Source organism: Cryptomeria japonica, chromosome 4 (genome assembly GCF_030272615.1).
Source record: "Cryptomeria japonica chromosome 4, Sugi_1.0, whole genome shotgun sequence".
Classification (NCBI taxonomy): Eukaryota; Viridiplantae; Streptophyta; class Pinopsida; order Cupressales; family Cupressaceae; genus Cryptomeria; species Cryptomeria japonica.
The window spans coordinates 718681979-718703048 of record NC_081408.1 but is presented as its reverse complement, the minus strand read 5'-3'; the positions used below and the strand labels follow the sequence as shown (position 1 = coordinate 718703048).

Genomic DNA, 21070 nt, shown 5'->3' with positions numbered 1-21070 from the left:
TTGAGCATTTCTTCCTGAATATTCTTGACTGTTGTCCTCAATCGAGCTGACTCTCTATTTGATCTTTCGAAGAACTCCTTCTGGGCATTTACTGCACAGTACCACAGAGGGAAGTCATATGCTTCATTTACTCTAATGACTTCTCCATCTATCAACGTTTGCCTTGGGACTTCCATCAATGCTTCTAGGCGTGGAATAGTCATATCCTGATAGACGTGTGTTTCCTCCCATGACTGGTCCACATTCTCCAGTCTTCCTAAGATAGCTAGGATTTTCTAGTATAACTGAGCTAAGTCCTCAACGAACTTGCTATAACGAAAATGTCCTCCACCCATTTATTAGTGCCTTGGGCTATTTTTCTTATTTCCTCAAGTTTATCAACTGACTCCTTTGGAAGAGTTGTGGGAAGAGCAAAGGTTTGGTCTTCCTGCCAAAATGGACGCATTAAGCGTTGCACATACCCACCTAGATCTTTGTTCTCACTTTTCACTTTCTTATGTTTCTCTTCCATTTCCTTCATCCGTTCCTTTAGTGCTTGACAGGAGTCATCAAAATTCTCTATCATTTATGCCTTGGTAGCATGTCCCAAGTCAATTGTTGTTACGTCATAATCCTCTGGGATGATTTCACTTCTAGCCTTGTCAACCCTTGGCACTGCCACATGTAGAGTCCTAGACCTGATTTATTTCTGATTACTTTCGAGAATTTCTTTGCCGCCTTCTTCTCTATTGGCTTGTTTATCCAACTTAGAAATTCTTCAATTTCAAGTGTAGGATCAATTTCTTCCTTTGGCTCCTTCCTCATTCTTTCTTTTAGCCAATCCAAGGTAGCTGACTGCTAATCATGTGTTTCTAGTTGCCCTTGTTCTTGCGTTACTTCCTCGAGGAGCCCCAAGTCTTCAACTATTGTTTTTCTAAAACAATCCTAATAATGTTGGTTGGTATCCGGAGGAAGTTCTTGTTACTCATTTCTTTGCTGAGCAAGCCTTCGGGAAGCATTGACACGAAGTATATCCTATGCTTGTGAAATGTGTTGGCCTTCTTCCTATGACTAGTTTCTCGTATTGAGCCCTGCTGCTTCCTTTGTGAAGATGCCAATTTCTTGCACACTTGATGAGTTACCAGGTGATTGCACCTCTTCTAATCTTTGTTTCTTCTGATGTGGCTCTTCTCTTTGGACTTCCAGCCTTTTCTTCGGCTATGAATCTCGGGCAATGCTTTTCTCCTTTCCACGTTCCGCCCTTCCCTATGGAATTGTCTCTTCTTTGGCTTTAGCTCATGATGACCCCTCAGTGTATTCATCTTGTGACTCCAAGTCTCCCATCAAATTATAAGTGAGGTGGTCATTCTTTGCTTTCAACTTGCTAATGTGATGCTCAACCTAGAGTCTTGTAAATTTTGCAACTGGTCGGCTTAGGATATCTAGATCAACAATTTTCGGCTCTGACCAATTAGGTGTTTGAATTGGCTTATTCTTTTCCTTCTCATAATCAGGGTGAACATTGTTCACATCTTCCTCCACCAGATCTGGCACTTGGATTATTTCACATATCAATTTCATCTTGAGAGGCAGTCTGGAAAACATTCTTTTCCTGACCTCGTAATCATCCTTGGCATTAGCCCAATAATCTTCCATTTGTATCTTATGCCTGTGCCTTACACCAACCACTATTCTTCTGTTGTCTTACGGATCAAAATCTGATCTTGCAGTGTGGGCTGCGAGGTGTTAGAATTGCACTTCCTTCGCTGACTTCTCTGCTGCTACCAATGATGGGCACAATTCATCATAATCTCCCATGATGATTAGGAACTCAAGTCCACCTTTCTTATTCTTTTTCAGAATCTTGTCAAAAAAGCCACCCAAGTCATACGTGAGTAGTCATCAATTAATAGCATAAAGTATCTCTCACCTTGCATGCTTTCTATTCTTGTAGGTCCACACAAATCAGTATGTATCAGCTCTAAAGGCATTGTGCTTGAGTAATCCTTTGATTTGAAACTCTTATGAGTTTGTTTGCCCAATTGACAATCCTTGCACATAGAGTTAGATGGTCTAGTGAGTTCAGGCAAGTCTCTAACAACTCCCTTCTTGCTGATCTGAATAAGATTATCAAAATTTATATGACCGAATCTTCTGTGCCACAACCAAGATTCATCAAGTAAACTCAAACAACAAGTTTCACTCTTAACATCATCAAGAATATATAAATTGTTCGCTGCCCTACTTGCATCAGCAATATGAACACCATCTTTACTAATTTTGCAACAATGATAACTGAAAGTTAAACTATGTCCTTGATCACACAACTAACACTGAGCAAATTGTGTTTTAAGCTTTCTACAAACAACACATTCTCAACTTTAGTTTTTCCATCATTCAACATAAGAGTACCTTCTCCAACCACCCTTGCAGATGAATTTCCACCAAACCTTACCTTGCCACCATTTGATTTCTTGAGAGTCAAGAACTTACTCTCATCTCTGGTCAAGTGTGTGGAGCAGCCACTATCCACATCAGAGTTCCCAGACTCGCCGCGAGTCGGGCAAGTTCGCCGAGTTGGCGAGTTGAGCCAAGCTCGGCGAGTTTTGCTGACTCGGGACTCGGACTTGGCGTGTTTTGACCATAACTCGCCTGACTCGCGAGTCGGGCGAGTTATGGCAAAACTCGCCGAGTCCAAGCTCCAAGACTCGGCCACGACAGGTCAATGTCTTGACTTGCAAAAAACAAAAAAAACATGAAGTTGTTTGTCAAGTTAGTCTCTCCGTCAGGATTCATATATGGAATATAACATTTAAGTATAAGTGACATTTCCTTATGTCTTTTCTCTTTCTTATACTTTAAGTTAATATTCCATATATATTGTCAGGATGTTTGAGAGTGGTTTCGGACCTCCATGAGTTATAATGCAAAATATAGTTTTTGGAGGATTCTTCAAATTTCCAGACTTAGTCAAATTTCAAGCCATTTCAGGATCAGGATGACATTCCAGACTTTTAAGGCGAGTTCACTCTGGCCTTGATGTAAGGGACGGGACCTAGGAGGACACTATGCATTCAACCAAGGTTTGATTTAGCAAATTGAAGTGTGACCGGATAGTACACAAAAACCCTAGGAATGATCTAAATAACCCCTAATCACTCAATTGACTTAACCTCCTTCACTCCACCTTGAGGAGATCCACCTGACCTGATGACCTTTGAGAAACTCAATCCCTTCAATGCAAAGGCTAAGAACACTAAAACGACCAACAACAAAACTAAAAGAGCTAACCCTAGAAAGCAAAAAGTGGGGGTCTTCATTTACAATTCCCCCTTCCATCCAACATATATATAGCCTAAAAACTAAGAGGTCCGAGAAAGACCAAGGTCAACTATAGTCCCAAGGTAAAACCTAAGTTCAACAAGCACACTATTTAATGCTACCATACACAAGCACTCCTTGCAGTTTCCATGTGAAGATGTTCATGATGTCTCATGTTGGTGCTCCCAGAATTTCAATTTGGCCAAATAAAATACTAAACAAAAGCTCCAGACAAGTAGATACTCTGCCAGCATGCCTTTCATGGCATAACAAGCTAGCACCCATTATAATTGGGCTTTATTCAATAATGGGTGCATGAAAAAAGTTTTAAATCGTTAAAAATCTCTTAATTTCAAGGTTTTTTTTATTTTGCCGAGTCATTGCCGAGTCATTGCTGAGTCGTTGCCGAGTCATAGCCGAGTCACGAGTCGAGTCGGCCTTGCCGAGTCCAAGCCGAGTTTGTGCTAGCTTGGGTTTTTGTCCAAGAAGAGCTGTTTGCACAATCAGAGACTTTGTTTCTACCTCTTTCTTTTTTGTAATGTATAGCCTGTTACGTATTCATAATTGTTCGCTTCATCAGGTCATTTTTAAAAATTGTGACCTCAACTCTTTCAAAACCCACAATGACACTACCTAACAAAAACTGGCTCCCACTCAAGAACAAACTCCGCTAAAAAAATTCCATCCAGTCCACACAGCAGATAACACGAACACTGAAGTAACGATTTCTATTATTATAATCGGCTGCCAAATATCAAAAGCTTAAACGTTTTTTTTAATGAGCACTAACACACAAATATGGTCCAGATATTAATTCTTCTTTTGCTCTGTCAAAAAAAGTCTTCATATTAAAAATACACTACCAAAACCTTAGAGAAGAATTCGGGTCCCATGCTTGAATGCTATTAGAAAAAATCAAACCCAGTGACTTGGCAATCTGACTTGGCAAGGAGTCTGACATGACAAACAACCAAGCAGATAACAAGCAGCTGAAAAGAAAGCAAGTAGGCATGCACACTGCTTAAGTAGACACACAAGCAGGTGAAGTTGACAGCCAAGCACCTCAAGCAACCAAGGAAGCAGTTGGAGCAAGCAGGCAAGGAGCTGAAACAGGCAAGCAAAGAACTCAAGCAACTCAAGCTGCTCAACCCGATAAACAAGTAGACATCTCAGCAAAAAATCATAATCAAACTCAGTTAAGCCTTTGACATCAATGACAACAATGACAAATATTCCAACAGGTTGTGTGCTCCAGCTGCCTACTCGCTTGCTTCAGCTGCTTGGTTGCCTACTTGTTTGAGCTGCCTGCCTGTCTACTTAAGCTGGTTGGGTGTGTGCTTCAGCTACCTGCCTGTCTACTTTAGCAGCTTGTGTGTGTGGCTAAGCTGGTTGTGTGCTTACTTGTCTTCTTGTCAGCCACTTGGTTAGATTTTATGCCACATCATTGTTTGAATACTCTAAGGAGTCGATTTCTATGCAAGTTAAATATTCTCTCAAAAGGGTCTTCATGCATTGGCAGAAATTAATGGAAATGGAATATTTTTTTTTTTGCTTGGTAACATGAATTTTTAGCCTGGTTTAATCGCCAGGTGAGGCCACAACTGGGGGGCCTCATCCCCAAACCATATTATTTTTGGGTATTAACACCTCTAAGCATTAGGTCAATCATCTTTGTCCATCTGTAGTCTCGTTATCACTCCATTTGCAGCCACCTTATCTCTCCGTAGTCTCCTTATCACTCCATCTGTAGCCACCTTATCTCTCCGAAGTCCTCCCTTATCTTTCCGAAGTCCTCCCTTATCTCTCCGTAGATCAGCCTACCGCTGCACCTGCCTCCATTCATATCCTGCCGCCACAAACCACGACCCGCAACCACGACCCGCTGGACCAGCCTCTCGAACAGCCGTACTGCCAGCGCCACATACTTGTCAGCATATGTGGGGATATGAACACCCCCCACATCGGTCAACATATTAACACACCTGGTCAAGCAACGGGTCAACGAGCATTGAGTGGTACCTGTCAGCGGAAACACCAAACAACGGGCCATCAATTGCCAAACCGGTCCGAGGATTCAAACCAAAGACCTCTGTATAAACACGGAGTTGCAACAATTGTTGCACTACGGGGTCAACCCCCAATGGAAATGGAAATATTAATATCGCGGGCTTTTATGTTTTACCATAGCATTCTAGATTGTTCAATATTGAAGGAGACTTTAATATTTGTGGAAGTAGTTTTTATTGCTGCTGAAGACTATGGTTATATCCATCGTTATATTTTTTTTTGGCAAATCGTGGCTTGTTTAACATTTGTCAGACCTATTGAAGTGGGCAGTATGTATGATGAGATTTATTGTCTAAAAATGGCTGCTAAAATTTGTTTTCTTCCAGCTTCTGCATGTGGTCAAAGTTTACACCTGGCATTTTTTTTGGGAACGATTTCCTTTATTGACTCCATTTATTTGTGCGTTATGCCTGATGTATGGCAGCCTTGTTAATACCATGTACTCCCTATTTTCGGGTCGTGTTTTCTTTTTCTGAAAAATGTTTTCTAACAATGAACATGGGAGTGAAGTCGTGGGTCAAAGAAGCAACGTCGTCGTGGGGTGCAATGAATTGTTTTGATAGATTGTGGAGTGACATTGTGATTATTTTATTTGCATGGGTGGTCGTGCTTGGTGAGGTGTTTTCAGAAAAAGCTACTGCGTTCCCCTTTGGGTGCATTTTGGGAATGATATCGAAGCCAAGCTGTTGCTGTAAAACACGTTCAAATATGGTAAGAAATGATTTTCATTGGGGCCGTGTGGTGAGTGACTTTTGTTGTGTGCGACTTTCTTTTCTAAAGATGAACGGTGATATACTAAGTGGGCAATCTTTTCAAGTATCATGTTTGTGACAGCTGAAGACTAAAAAAAAAAGAAAAATCTGAATCTCCTAGGTGACCTGGAGACTTCTGTAGCAGGTAAAAAGGTGATATAAGAACAGTCCGTCAAAATTTTGAAGTGGGCTTTTGGACAAAATTAAAGAGCACTACATGAGCAATATTATTTCGAACCTGTGATAAGAATTCTATGGCAGATTTATCATCAGACTGTGTCAAATATCCAATGTGTTGAGGTTGGTGGTATTGAGGTTGGTGCGTTATCTCAGTGAAGTTGGTGCTTCGAGGAGAGTTGGTTCTCTTATTGAATTGGTGATTATTTTTGTAAGCTGGGTTGGTGCCCATTTTGATTTTTTGAAAGCTTTAGTTGAACTGTGGTTTTTTACCTGAAAAGGTTTTCCATGTGAAATCTTGTGTTCATTTGTTCATGCTTATTCTATGATATTTATCTTTGTGGTTACAAGTTCTAAAGTGCTAAAATACTGATTCACCCCCCCTTTCAGTATTTTCTGTAGAAATCCCCAAACTTGGAATGATATAACAATTTCTCCAACTTCGTTTCTTGAGCATGTAGCACAAAGACAACTTTTTTATGAAATTGCTCCAACATAATTCAAGGGTTTTCATCCCCAAACACCAAATCTTCAGCTCAATGTAGATCCTTAAATGAAATCGCTCTATTGAAGGTAGAGGGTTTTCATCCTCAGCTTCAACCTTTTGGATTTTTGTCCATCACAAAATCATTGGGTTTTTGTCCTGCTGGTATGAGTTTGGCCACAAGCACAAATCTATGAAAGAATTTTTTTAAATTTTATGAATGTGTTCCTATCTTCTCCTCAACTCCTTTTATAATTTTCATTTGAGAGAAAATCCTTTAATTTTCCCTTTTTTAATCTTTTTAATTTTGACAGCGAAAAACATGACCTTTAAATTGGTAATTGGGTGCCTGGTGCCTAGCAACACAACTTATGTCACTACAAAGTTTTAAAAAATTACAATTATTCATCTTTTAATTTATTATTTTTCGACAACTTAATTTTAAATATATAATTGTTTTCCAAGATCTTATAAATAGGGACATTACATTTGTTATGTAGACAAACCTTTTTGTTAAGGGATATTTAAAGATATCATTCATTTACTTCAGAACTACTTTCTATTTGGCCTTCAAAAGAGGCCATAATTTTATTTTGCTTGTTCTTTTTGTATTTCTTCCATGGGTGCAACTTCCAACGTAATTCATTTGTATGACCATTTATATCACAAGGTGTACAATATTTTTTAGATTTAATAGCAGTTGTAGCCCCAAGTTTACCCTCCCCATGCATTTTCCTTTCTTTTTTGAGTCAAGTTAATGTCCTTGTGCCTTTGAAGAATAGGATGGACTCTTTTCTTTGTTCTGTTCTTTTTATTATAATGGGTATATGGACATTCCTTATCTAGATCCTTGGGCTTAGAAAGTAACACGGGCCTCCTTATATGGCTACATAGACCATCTATGTACTTCATTAGGATGCTGTCTTCTTGCACATCTTTATTTGGATACTTGACCATGATACTTCCAAGCTTCCCCATAGAACTTGAAATGCTTGCGGCATCTTCTTCTAGCTTGAGAAATCTCGTTTAATCCCGTAGAGGTGGTACTTTATCACATGCCATGGCTCTCACTTTTCTTATAATCTCTGGATTCTATCTCTTGTTGCTAAGGAAGTAAATATGAGTTCCATCTTGAGCAAGCTGAATTAGCAACAGGCATAAATCTGCAAAACTGATCACACAAATAAACAACCACAAAATCCAAGAAATCCTGCTTTGATAGCCATGTGGTCTGTAAACTAGCGTGGATATTTTGGTAGATAATTCATCTAAACATATCCTATACATTGCTAATGTAGCTCAATTGCTTAAGTTGCTATTCCAGGTGAAGTAATATGGAAAAGCAGTCCTCAGTTCAGAGTTGTGGAAAATAGAGAACAAAGTTATGGAGTATGCATCTACTAGCAAAGATCATAAAACAACACCGAGAATGAGAAATAACAACAATATGACCTGGAGAAACCCAGAAGTAGGAAAAAAATCTTTAGAAGAGTGAGGTATTGTTTGTCCTCAAGCCACTATCTCATGAGCTGTTACAATAGTTTTCTTGCCTACAACAACAACATCGCACATCATATAGGATTCCGTTGCTCTAAGAGTGCCCTAATTGCTACAACCAATTTTTATTGAACACTAAGGAAAATTTATCTACTTACAATAACCTCTCTTGGAGGTTTTATGAGTTACAAAAAGGGTCACAGAAGGAAGTGGCATGTTTTGGAGCTCTTATACCCATGCACGCCCTTTCTCTATTGTCCTCTGCTACATGTTTTACTCATTGAACCACCTCTGCATATTCAGTTATGATAGGGTTAGATTTAACCCTAGTTGAATTAGTGGACGTGTTTGACTGCAGATGAACTTGTCACTATTATCTTTCCCTTTATCAGGTACCATTACTTTGTGGAGGCAGTTCCTTCTTCCTCCTTTCTCTTAGACAGCTTCTGCAACTCAGCTTAGGTGTTATTTACAGGATTGAGTCTTCAAGTTGTGTTAAGCATATGATGTTAGCTTTCAATGAGAACATAAAGCGAGCAAGTTAGCTCACTTACAATATCCTTGTGAGTTGGAGATATATTATGTGCCCTGTTAAAGATGTTGAATTGGAAATGACCAAGACATGACTTTAATGTCTTTGTCACTTTTGGAAAAGCTTAGCAGTCCCTTGGCCTGCATTGACCTGAAGGGATATGACCAATCCATTTGAGCCATTGCAATTTAAAAAGAACATAATGGTTTATTTGGTTCTTTTTTTTGAGTTTGCTAAAGATAATGTATTATTGTAATTTGTGACATTTTAGATTGATCATGTGATCCATATTCCATTTAGGACAAGTTTAATACATCACACATTTCATCTATTATCCAATTTAAATATAATATTATAGTTGCATTTTTTGCTTTTAGTTTTAGATCTTTCATAAATATATTTTGTTTCTCCAATTCAATTATAAGATGTTTCTTTTGTGTCATCCCTTATGAGCTCCTGTGACCTGCCCCTTTTTCACGATTCAGTGCAATCTTGTAAATTTTTCTGTTTTCTCATGCTATTCATGAAAGTTCTTCCTTTGGTTCCCCAAAAATAGACAGTAATTTGGACTTGTTTTTACTAGAGAAGAAGACTTTTTTGCTTCATTGTTAAAATGGCATTCCTATCTTGCTTATCAAAACAATTGATGTTTACATCTGTATTGAAGGTATTTATTTTTTGTAGTAAGGGTGCCTCTAAAAAGAGAGAGCGTGTGGACTTAAACCTACCTGATGGTAGTGGTATGGGTGACCATATTCAGCTGCTTGAAATTTATGAAGAATGGCACCAAAATCATTATGATGTTGAATGGTGCAAAAATCATGGTTTGCAGGTTAGTCTTTAATGAAGATTTATGTTGCAGACTCTAACCTCCCTCTATTTTTTATTCAACACTCTTTTTCTTTACATACAGAGCACTAACTAATTTTCAAACTAGTTGATAAGAATCCAAATAATTCAAAGCAAAGGTGCTTTAAAGCAACTTTTGACACCCATGGAAAAGGGGAGGGTCAATACATAGTGAACACCAAATTAACACTCTTCTTACTCCGTATCTACAGCTATTCTCTAATGCAAGATATCATAGTTGTGTAAATTTTCATCATCAAATTGTTTAATTGAATTTTTAATTTTATAGCATGTATGTTTCTTATTAATTTTTTTTTGAATTTGTTGGGTTCTAGGATAAAATTCTATATATATTTGTTGGCCAAAACAACAAAAGATGGGTTAACCTTTGTGCTTCACCTCTTTCATGTGAGGTTACAAGGTCAATATAGGACAATTCTTCATGGCACTCAGATGAGTTGAGCAACAAGCCTTAAATGGAATTTGTTTCCATGATTTCCAAGATGGAGCATGGTCAAACTACTTGAATACAATAAAATAGTGTGAATTCCTTAACAAGCTTTATCCCAAGGATATAAATGTTGATAGTAGATTAAGTGAAGTGACCTTATAACTAGAAGGTTATATTACAAGTATTCTATTTCCTTCTAAAGAAGACACATTTTAATAATTTTGCATTGTCAGTGTCTTGGTCATAGAAACCTGATTATTTCCTGCCAGTGTCAAGCTCAATCCTCTTCTGTTTTATCATAGATGAGAATGATTTCCAGGAAAGCTGCTAAATACTTCTGAAGATATGATTTAAAGATGTTATTTTTCATTCTCACAAAAAAATTTGGAGCATAAGATTGAACTACAAAAGAGAAGAGAGTGGCTCTGACTGGCAGTACAAGCTGTTTTTAAGAACATATTTATAGTTTGGCTAGGATGTATACATTGTTTTTAGAAAGGCATCACCTCCACAAGCACAAGACGAGCTAACATCTCTGCTCCCATGCCTACTTGAAAGAAGTTGAATTTTTTTTTAATAAGAAACTCAATTCTAACATAATATGTTCTGCTAAGTCTGCCCTAGAAGAATCTAGCTTTTCAAATTGCAGAGGAAAAGAAATTGCAACAAGACTTGGTGTTTTCCATTATTTTCCCATGTTCGATTAGCCTACCTCATATAAGTGGCCAACAAAAATCATGCTTTATTCTTCTCGATTCTGGTGTATATAGGGTTTTGCTATTTGACAATGCATTGTTTCCTTTTTATAGCACAAGATAAATAGTGCCTATCAAAAAATACTGAAACAACTGTAATTTATATAAGACTTGAGATGGCTTAGCTCCCACCAACCATGCCTCTGTCCATGCCCTCCGTAATGTGCCCACTTTGAAATAGGATTTAATAATAAAATTAAAATACAAAAGAATAAAAATATAGAAGAATAAAATTAAATATATTTAAGATTTAATTAAGTTAACGAATGGTCAAAAGGCATGAAATGAAAAGTTGTGACTCCCTCAAACATGAGATATAAAAGGGAGAAGAGAACCTCATTTGTGAAGGGGGAGGAGAAGAAAGAATGGAGCATGTGAATCAAAGAAGAATCAATGGAAGAAGGAAGGAATGAGAAGTAAATAAGTGACTCTTCCAAACGAGGGCATAAATTATGAAAGGTTGTAACTCTTTCAAAGGGTATAAAATGATGAAGGGTTGTGACTCTTTCGAAAGGGTGGTAATTATGAAAGGTTGTGACTCTTTCAAATGGCATAATTACGTAAGGTTGTGACTCTTTCAATGGCCATTAATGATGAAGGGTTGTGACTCTTTCAAAGGGTGGTCACTGTGAGAGGTTGTAATCATTACAAAGGGAAGACATGATAAAGAGGTGTGACCCTCCCTCACATTGGAAGATATAAGGGGAGAAGGTTTCATTTGATGAGGACATCAAAGCATAGCAGTTCTCATAGAATCAGATAAGACCTGAACCGTGATACTCTAACCTCTTGTGGGCAAAATATAAGGTGATTCAAATAGGAGACATTACACCCTCACCCTTTCGAGACCAGGCCTCGCCCTTCACTGAAACTGGCAAGTCCATTTATGCAAACAGCCATGAGATGATAAAACCACCCTTTGAACTAATCGTCCTGGCCCAACCCAAATTTCTGAATTTTCATCCCCAATCAGGCAAATCAGTTTTGCAAGGATGACTTGATTATTTTCATATATTGTCATGTCCAAAGAACTACCATCAGGCCCTTCTTCCTCACTGATAACGGAAATGACTCTTTACTTTATGGTGGAAAGTTTTCCAAAGTTAAAAAACTCCAAAAATGACTGGCAAATAAGGCATGGCTACATAGGGAGAAATACAAGTTGAAAGCATAGGCAGTGATATTACATGGGAAATGCAGCTGCATATAGCTAGCATCTTGATAATACAAACAAAAATCTAATAACATAGCATGAGCCAGCGATTGACTTAGGCATAACAAGTTGCCCATTACTAAGCTAACTTGAACAACTAACATATATAGCCAACAACTACATTTAAATGTGCATATCAGCTAGTATGCACTGTAATGTTCCCAATCAAACAATTATAGGAAATGGATGATTTATCAAACAGGTGCGAGTTGCAATAATGAACAAATCAAATGTAGGTGCCAAATCCTACTGGAAATTAATGCGGATTTGCAAGATTTCTAAATTGCAAACCCTTATCAATCAAAATTGATACTATGAATTGTAAATCCAACCATACTCAATGCTGTTGTGAATTATGAAACCTCCAAATACTGAAAAGTATTTGAGACATTAGATTTCCAGTCCATAATGATAGTTGTTGTCGTGCTTCTGGATTCAATTGTGTGAGCTAATTTGGCATCAAATATCAATGTTTCGGATCACACTCCATGATCCATCATTAGGATGACAGAGCTGCATAAAGATAGAAGATAGATTGCAGACCTTGACCAAACGATATATAGGAATGAGGGAGGTGGAGAGGGGGCACAAAGCCCAAGGAGGGGAAAGGAAAAAAGGGGGAAACAAAGAGGAAAAATAAGAAAGTAGAAAGAAAAAATAATAATAGTAAAAGAAGATAATAATAAAATAATCAAAAAGCAAAGGAGACTAGAAAATGGAAAGAAAATAAATAACCAACAAGGAACAAACCAAAAATAAAAAAATAAATTGAAGAGAATAAAAACAAGAAAGAGTTACAAGAAATTAACAATATATATATATAAAAAAATAGAGAGGAAAAAAACAAAGAGGAAAAAGTCAAAAGATAAAAAATCTAAATAACAATATAAAGGAAGGAAAACAACAAAAGAAGAAGAAATAATAACAAATGAAGACGGATAATTTTTTTGGGAAAAAATTATAAAAAACCCACCACCATATTTTTATGGAGAAAAATTAGAAAAACCGACACTAATTTTTTATGGACAAAAATTAGAAAACCAGAAACTAGAGAGCCCTCCCGAACTTTAAAAAACCCTAACCAGGGCATATGTAATGCCCCTGTTTCAGATTTACCTCATATAGTCCTGAGACAACAATTTCAATTCAAAATGAGAATTGTAATATGTAACTTCATTAAATCTGAAGACATTTCATTTTAAATTTTAAATTTAAAGTCCAGGACTAATTCAGAGAATAGAACTTATCTTGAAAGCTTTGACGGATTCTGCTATACTCCAATCTGCATGCATTCTTCTTTGTAAATCTTCTATAAATGCTTTAAATTCTGCTCCAAAATTCTTTATAGATCTTCCACTGATCTTATTAAATATTACTATTCATCCTTTCTTTATATTCGGGTGTGTGATCTAATCCATCTTCTCTTCTTCAATATAGATCTTCAGTGCTGTTCCCAACATCCCTCTAAACCATGATCATGATTTACTGCAGCTTTAATCTGATTGGTATCTCACAAGTAGTGGAGAATGGAAAAGACACAAATAATTTTCCCCAAACAAAAATCTTTAATTTTCATATATTGTTGACTCCTCTAGACCTTCGTTGACCCTTGGGTAATGCTGATTGCTCAAATCACAATCAATAATCTGCAAGGCTTGGGTGAGGCTGAAATAAAAATCACAACCAATATTCCAAAGTCTTCCAAGTGGGTCCCATTCCCTCTAGTGGAGCTGCTGCTAAAAACACAACAATAATGGTGAAATCTCCAAAACCTTTTCTAATTGGTGCAGACACTGTTTTAGGATTCTTTTATTATAGGAATCTGAACAATTATTGTGTGGGGGCCACAAAGCACTTTGACAAGCTTATTCTAATACTAATAAATCTGAATTTCTTTTGAAGTCCCCTTACTTTAATTCTGATATCTATGTCAGATCAAATGGTATCCCTAATTCCTTCCTTTCTATCCTTAATGTTTGATGTACTTACCAATGCACTCTTGACAACTCCTCAATTAATTTATCATTATTTAATGCAGATCGGTTGTCCCACTTAGTTAAGGCACTTCGGGTGTTTTCTTTAGTAATGATAATTAGGAAAGAAACTCTGTTCGCTGGGTGTGAGGTTACTTCTTGACAATGATTTGTCAATCATTTTAATAATGGTTTTCTTGGCAAATTGCTGCTCTCATCTCAGATGTAGTTGCTGATTGTTTTAGCATTGTCTTGTTATTACTAACATCGGACCTCATCTTCATGGTGTATTGGCTGTAACCGTAATCCAATATGATTGATGCATATAGAATGTATTTTATTTACAGTTAATTTGCTGCCATAGATGTTCTTAAATATATCGCTGTTTATTTAAACATATCTATCTGTGCATATATTGTTCATATATTTTTATCGCTGACTTTCTTCTTTGGAGATGATTGGTTGTTATGCCTTCTCTAATCCCGTCGCTATTTGTCCATGACACTATCAGTCGATGGTATGTTCTATCCGTTTGTTGTATATTTGATAAGCACATTCCTTAGCTATACTCATCAACCATTATGATCATTTTGGGTTGCGTCTGGGAAGAAAAGCTATTCCTGTGAATTCTCTTAGATTGTCCGACCAATAAAATGGTTTCTCACCTATGCAAGGATTTATTAATTGTGACTCTTTCATAATTAACATGACCTCCGCCTGACTTTGATCAGGCATTGTTTAGATGCTGATTCGTATCCCTGTCTAAATCGTTATTATAATCGATATTGTTGATCATTGTCGGCACTGCCACTTAATACCATTCCTTGTTTAGTGATGGATCAATCGTTTTTAATATGCTGTCATTCTTATTTGCTTATTAATAACCTGGTTATTGATGATCAAGACTAATCATTGATTAGTCATCAATGTTATAATCTTGGGTCCGATCGATGCTAATGTTACTATGTCAGACTTCTGATTATGATGATAATCTTCCTATGTTTTCCTTTCATTGATTGTATATTGTTTGTGTGTAGACCATATAAACTTGGATGCCTGCGATTCTTTATGCCTTTATAACTTTGGCCTTATTGATTAGTGTCATATATCTTAGATCATCCACTATTCCTTATTTATATCATTTATAATGATAATACAAGGAGCTTTCTCACTATCAACAATATTTAATGAGGTTCAGTTTGGGGACATCACAACATATAGGAGCAAACCGTAGCCAAAAAAAACAAATCCGCAAAAACCAGAGTTAAAAACCCAAAAACAGAGGCCGCAACAGACATTTGGTAGCCATCCACCACCATCACACTAAATCCTTCATGCTCCACTATTTGGAGTACCTTTTTGATGACAAAGGCTGAATCAATGAAGTTATGAGTAGCTCCGCTACCGATTAGTACTATTATGTTTTGTCCTTGCAATACACCAGACCTTAAAGGAGTTGAATCTTGGAGTTTCGGTCATGGTTTCAATTACACCACCCTTCTTTTCTTGATTTAGAGGTTTCTTTTCTAACAAAGGTTCTTTGTTGATTTCATTTTGCTCACTCCCTTGATCGGATTGATCTTCCTCATCACTGTCAAGTACTACCTCGATATAATAAACCTTCCCCTTGCCTTCTCATATGTGCCCTATTCCCAAGGTTCTTTGTGTGTAAAGCAAAGTTTCTTCCTCCTTAGTTCTTGCCTAGTTTCTTCATTTCTTTTGTTCTTTTTTGGCCACTCTTTTTGGAAAGGTGGTTTTGTTTTATCTTTTTGAAATGATGGTCCCTTTGGTGGTGCTTTGTTCTTGATTGTACTTGAATGGTTCAATGGTATGCACAACCTTGGAGCTGAAAAGGATTGAAAAAACAAGTAGGAGTAACTACTTGTTTGTGCAAATCAAGGGAATTTTAAAGAACAATGTCAATGAACAAGAGAACAATAATTATCACCTGATGCATTATACAACCATCACCTGGTGCATTATACAACCATCATCATGTTACATGACAATGCTACTGCAAGAAGTTTTTAAGATTGTTAGTATAACTCCCGAAAAGAATCAGTGAGAGACAAAATATTTGTTTGACAACAATACTTGTCTTGATAGAGTCGGATTGTCCATGGGGAGTTTGAAATTGGATATCAATTGTCTAATAGAACCTTTATATGGCAATATTGAAGGTTTTTGATACACACACTATTAGTGCACAACCTCTGGAAAACTTGAAAGCAAATGTCTTAGGACAGATTCAGAGATCTTCATAAACTCCATAGGACAGCAAAAGAATATAATAGGTTCATTGTTTTCAAGCTTCACTCTATTCAATATTAATAAAAACTGGTTTGGCTACCAATGTTGGCTGCATAAGACAAAAGAATCTTCCTGTAATCATCCCCAAGTAAAGTCTGCCTTCTAATAGGCCATAGGTTGTCATTTAAGTTCCATCAAATCTCATTCCAATTGAACTTAAGATCAGACTGCTATCACCTGCATGTGTGGAGTTGATTGGACCTACTGCATAGAATTCTGCACAACTGAAAATTCAATCCTTAAATTCTGGCATTATCATATTCCTTTTCAGTGATTTTTTTGATTAGTGCTACATGATGGTCTATAAATGTCATGCTTTTTTCATGATTGTTAAACCGTACACATTCGGTCACATGATATTGAGCTTGATTTACTATCTGTAATGTTTTTTTAGCTTCTATAGTTCTATCTTTTTGGTCAAAACTATCACAACGTGAATTGGATGGTTAATCTTTGCAGGTGAGATCTATGATGTTTGCAAAAGATGTCAGACAACAATTGTCATCTCTAATGTACAAGATAACAAAGGGTAATGATCTATCTGTTGTCTTCAATGATTACAGTTAACTGACAGATAAAATTTAGATGTGAGCAATAACAGACCTGCATCAAAATTCATTATCTTAGTTACACTTTTGTAGCTGTTTGAGGACTTGTTTATGCACTTTTCTCATTTGTTGATTTGTTGTTGATCCTAATGTTTCTGATTTTATTTTGGTATATTAGAATGTGGTTCTATAACCCTACAATTGTAAAGAGTGATAAATATGCTCAAGTCAGGATCAGATTTTCATGGCACAAATATTTTCTTGAGAAATTGTTTCTTAATTATGCTAGTAGGCATTCCTATAGTGGGAAAAGCTCTGCAGGTGGTACTGCTACTGTTTTAAATGGATGGTATAGATTGAGAGGACAATCATAGAAAGAATCTGGGCTTAATAACTGTTTTCAAGTAAAGTAACTCTCTGCTGCCTCCACATCAGCAGTCAGCTGGCAACCCAATTGACAACTCTTTCTTTGACAGTGCATTTGTCTTGCCTTGCTGACACAGGCAACATCTTCCACATCAGCAACCCATGATGGTATGAAAAACATGTAGCTAAATGCCTGTAAATACCAACAGCCTGGTACTCTGTGTAGCTATCGTTAAGCACTTTCATTCACAACTTCACCATGGAAAGTTACAAGACCATTTTAGTTGAAGATTGGTCACAAAGGTTGTGTGTGTGATGCACATGGTCAAATGTGTATTATAGACGCACACATTTAGTTTACTGAAGGAAAACCGAAAATATAATAATTGATTCCTCAAGCAACACATCATAGACAATAATAGTTTCACTTTGTAAGTCCTAAAGTGTAACTACAGCCTTCAGCTGCATTTTACTGGTATTTAACAATTGTATTTGTTTTACAATTGGTATTTAACAAATGTATGTTTCCACTTAGTTGTCTTGACTTTTTAAGTACATTGGAGGTTTGCTCTTTTCATTTTTTTGACACTTACTATTTTTGTCCTTATCTTAGTGCTGAATTTTTATTTATATGTGCATAGGTTGACTAAAATCGATTCTACATCAACTTACTTTAGCTTCCATGTATGAGCACCAAATTTTTATTTGCCCATTTTTACACTCAAGATAGGATTGTGGGTGCAATTTTTACTCTTGAACAGAATTCTGTATGTAATCCGTTACACCCCAAATAGGTTGCAAAAAGCAAACCAAATGATTATTATTATGTACGAACATTAAGCTACTTTTTGTGTGGTTCGGAATTTGATCCTTAGTAGTGAATAAGTTACTTGGGTGAGTCATTCTGAGCTTCTCCTAAATTTGACTTGTTGGATCCTTATAGTGTGTAAGTAGTGATGAGCTCATGCAATGATATCCATGTTTGAAGAAATTCCTTGTCAGAGAATGTCGAAGCTAAATGGTTGTGAATGGGTTGTCAATTTTAGCATTGAACTTGGAGATGTTAGTTGCTGTTGTCATTTTATGACACCCTTGGTCCATCAGTGAGAACCGATCAGAGATATATTCTATGGACTAGCGCTGCCTCAGTTGATCAAAGAGAAAACAATGGAATCATGAAGTATGAAGTGTTGTCTTGCCGGAACTCTGGAACCCTCAAGTTCCGAAGTTCCTAAGTCCTCAACCCCGGAACTCCGGAACCTCCAGGCTCCCAAGTTCCTAAGTCTTCTCTTCCTCAACCCCAGAACTCCGAAACCCCCAGGTTCCCAAGTTCCCAAGTTCCCAAGTTCCTCTTCCCCGGAACTCTGGAACTCCTAGGTTCCCAAGTTCCCAAGTTCCTCTTCCTCAGAACTCCGGAACCCCCAGGTTCCCAAGTTCCTAAGTCCTCAACCCCGGAACTCCGGAACCCCCCGGTTCCCAAGTTCCCAAGTTCCTCTTCCCCAGAACTCCGAAACCCCCAGGTTCCCAAGTTCCCAAGTTCCTCTTCCCCAGAACTCCAGAACCCCCAGGTTCCCAAGTTCTTAAGTCTTCTCTTCCTCAACCTCGGAACTCCGGAACCCCCAAGTTCCCAAGTTCCTAAGTCCTCAACCCCAGAACTCCGGAATCCCGGAATCTCGAAATTCCAAGCCTACGTCTTCCCAACTTCTGTGACTTGTGTTTCCGAAGTCTTCCCAACTTCGGTAACCTGTGTTTCCAAAGTCTTCCAACTTCCTTTCGGCTTGCAGCACTTCTAGATGGCGTGATCAACACTCAAGGCTCTTAATGCTCCAACAACTCTTGCGACTTGTACACCTTCTTTTGTGGAGCTATAGGGGCGTATTTAATGATTTTTGCAGGTGGAGTATAGGGCCATGCTTATTTGTGGTTACTTATGTCATGCCTGCATGCTCTGACTTTGGAATGTCAGTCAATCCACCTTCTAGAAGTACCTTTCTTCGTTGGATTGCATTTTCAGGGTACGGCCAGGTTGCTTGCATGTACACAATGTCAGGTGCATGCACTTCCCTGCATTCCCTGACTGACATTTCCCTGCACACACAAGAGTCAAGGCTTCTCTCCCTTGACCAATGGTCTCTCCTCTACGACCAGTTTTCTATATAAAGGCTGTTAAGCCTCATTGTAAAGGGTTCTCTCCCTGCTGGCTTGAGCTATTCTATGCTCTTTAACTTCTCTTGAAGACTTGTATTTATCTTGCATTTCTGCAACTGTAAGTTTGGCCATTGGCCTTTGAATGAATTGAAATTATCATTCTTGCCTTCCTTCAACTTATGCATGCTGTGTATGTTTCCTTACCTTCATCATAGGTGTATGTTTTGTGGCTCTTCTCTCATATATGCTGTGTTAATTGATTTCTGAGTGTGACTTGTGGGAAATCTTCTCCCCTTTGACATTTAGCAAATTCTAACCTCCATACATGCATTGGGGTCACTCATGCAACTGAAGTTTGTGCATCTCTTGGGTATTTCAGTTGATTCTTTGTGCCATTTCGAGTGGGGAGAGAAACATCTCTTATCTTGGTGCATCACCTCCTTTCATTTTAAGCTTTTCTCTCTTCCTTTTTCCTCTGCAAGCTGTTAGGATAGGCTTAGAAGTAAAATTTGAAGTGTTGAGTTGGTTCAACACCTGCACCTGGATTGAGAAGGAAGTCGGCCTTCTCCAGAGACTCAACCCCCTTGTGCAAGGTCCCACACTTTGGGGTTGTTTCCATGTTTCACGAGCTTGCTGAGTTGATAGCTCAGCAAGGGTGCAAGCTTTTGTGATAACAGTTGCTAAGAACAAATTTCAGTAGTAGGAACCACCTCTAGCACTGCAAAAGAAACCATTGCTGAAGGAAGTTACTCATTTGAAAGACTTGTATAATAGTATCCCCTGATTTTTTCAATTTGCCAAGATAATTTCACAACACTTTTGACCAATGGACTCAACAACATGAACATGAATTTGAGGCAAATATTACTTAGCAGTTCTGAATATGATATGTCAAGATACATGAACTGCTGGCATAGAAATCATAAGGTCAAACATGCAAGTTCAAACTCTGTAATTCGTTGAATGCATAAACACAAGTTATTCATGTTAGAGTAACTTGGGATTACTGAAACAAGTGAGCTACCAAGACCAATGGGAACAAAGTGACTGAGTTTAGACTGCTGTTCTGAAAACTGCAGAGTATGACAGCCATAACCACACTTGCATCTTCTCATATGGGTCGATTCACACCTCCACAAGAACCATAGTTGAATAACTTGGACTTAGCAATAACTCGGCAGGCCCAAAATTTTGATAACTTTGGATTCAGAAAAAACTCGGGGAAAAAATTGGCAATAACTGGGCAAATTTATCAAACATCTGAAAATACATAATTTCTTAAAATTTTCATCTCACATATTGAGAAAACAACATGCTTGTTTCCCATGTGCCTACAAAGTTTGAGCATTTTTCTCACAAATTGGAAATAACACGCTTCATCCAAATGTTCAAAGTCAGGCCTGTTATACCCATACAAGTTTTTTGTGATGTGCCTAATTTCAACCTAAATCTGTCTTTTTATCCAAGTCTCAATTCTTGAGTATCTGCAAAACGAACCATATAGAGAGTTGAGAGTGCAATAAAAAAATTGTGAAATGTATATTATAGAGTGTTGAGATTACCACAATTAAAAATTAAAGAATTAGAAATCTAAGGGTTTACAATTGCTGTGCGTTATCGTGAATCATCGTGCCCTCCTTTTGTCATC

At 37.5% G+C, this 21070-nt stretch overlaps 1 protein-coding gene across 3 annotated transcripts in view; it reads left to right on the top strand.

Annotated features, from left to right (window-relative positions):
• LOC131032097 (probable pre-mRNA-splicing factor ATP-dependent RNA helicase DEAH4) overlaps positions 1-21070 on the top strand; it is a 187519-nt gene that overhangs the window by 110170 nt on the left and 56279 nt on the right. For all 3 annotated transcript variants that reach the window (XR_009103377.2, XM_057963016.2, XM_057963017.2), the window contains 2 exons: positions 9494-9641; positions 16820-16889. Coding sequence is in view for 2 of the 3 variants with exons in the window: in XM_057963016.2 (XP_057818999.2) it covers positions 9494-9641; positions 16820-16889 (218 nt within the window). In the remaining variant the exon portion in view is untranslated. The remainder of the gene's footprint in view (positions 1-9493; positions 9642-16819; positions 16890-21070) is intronic.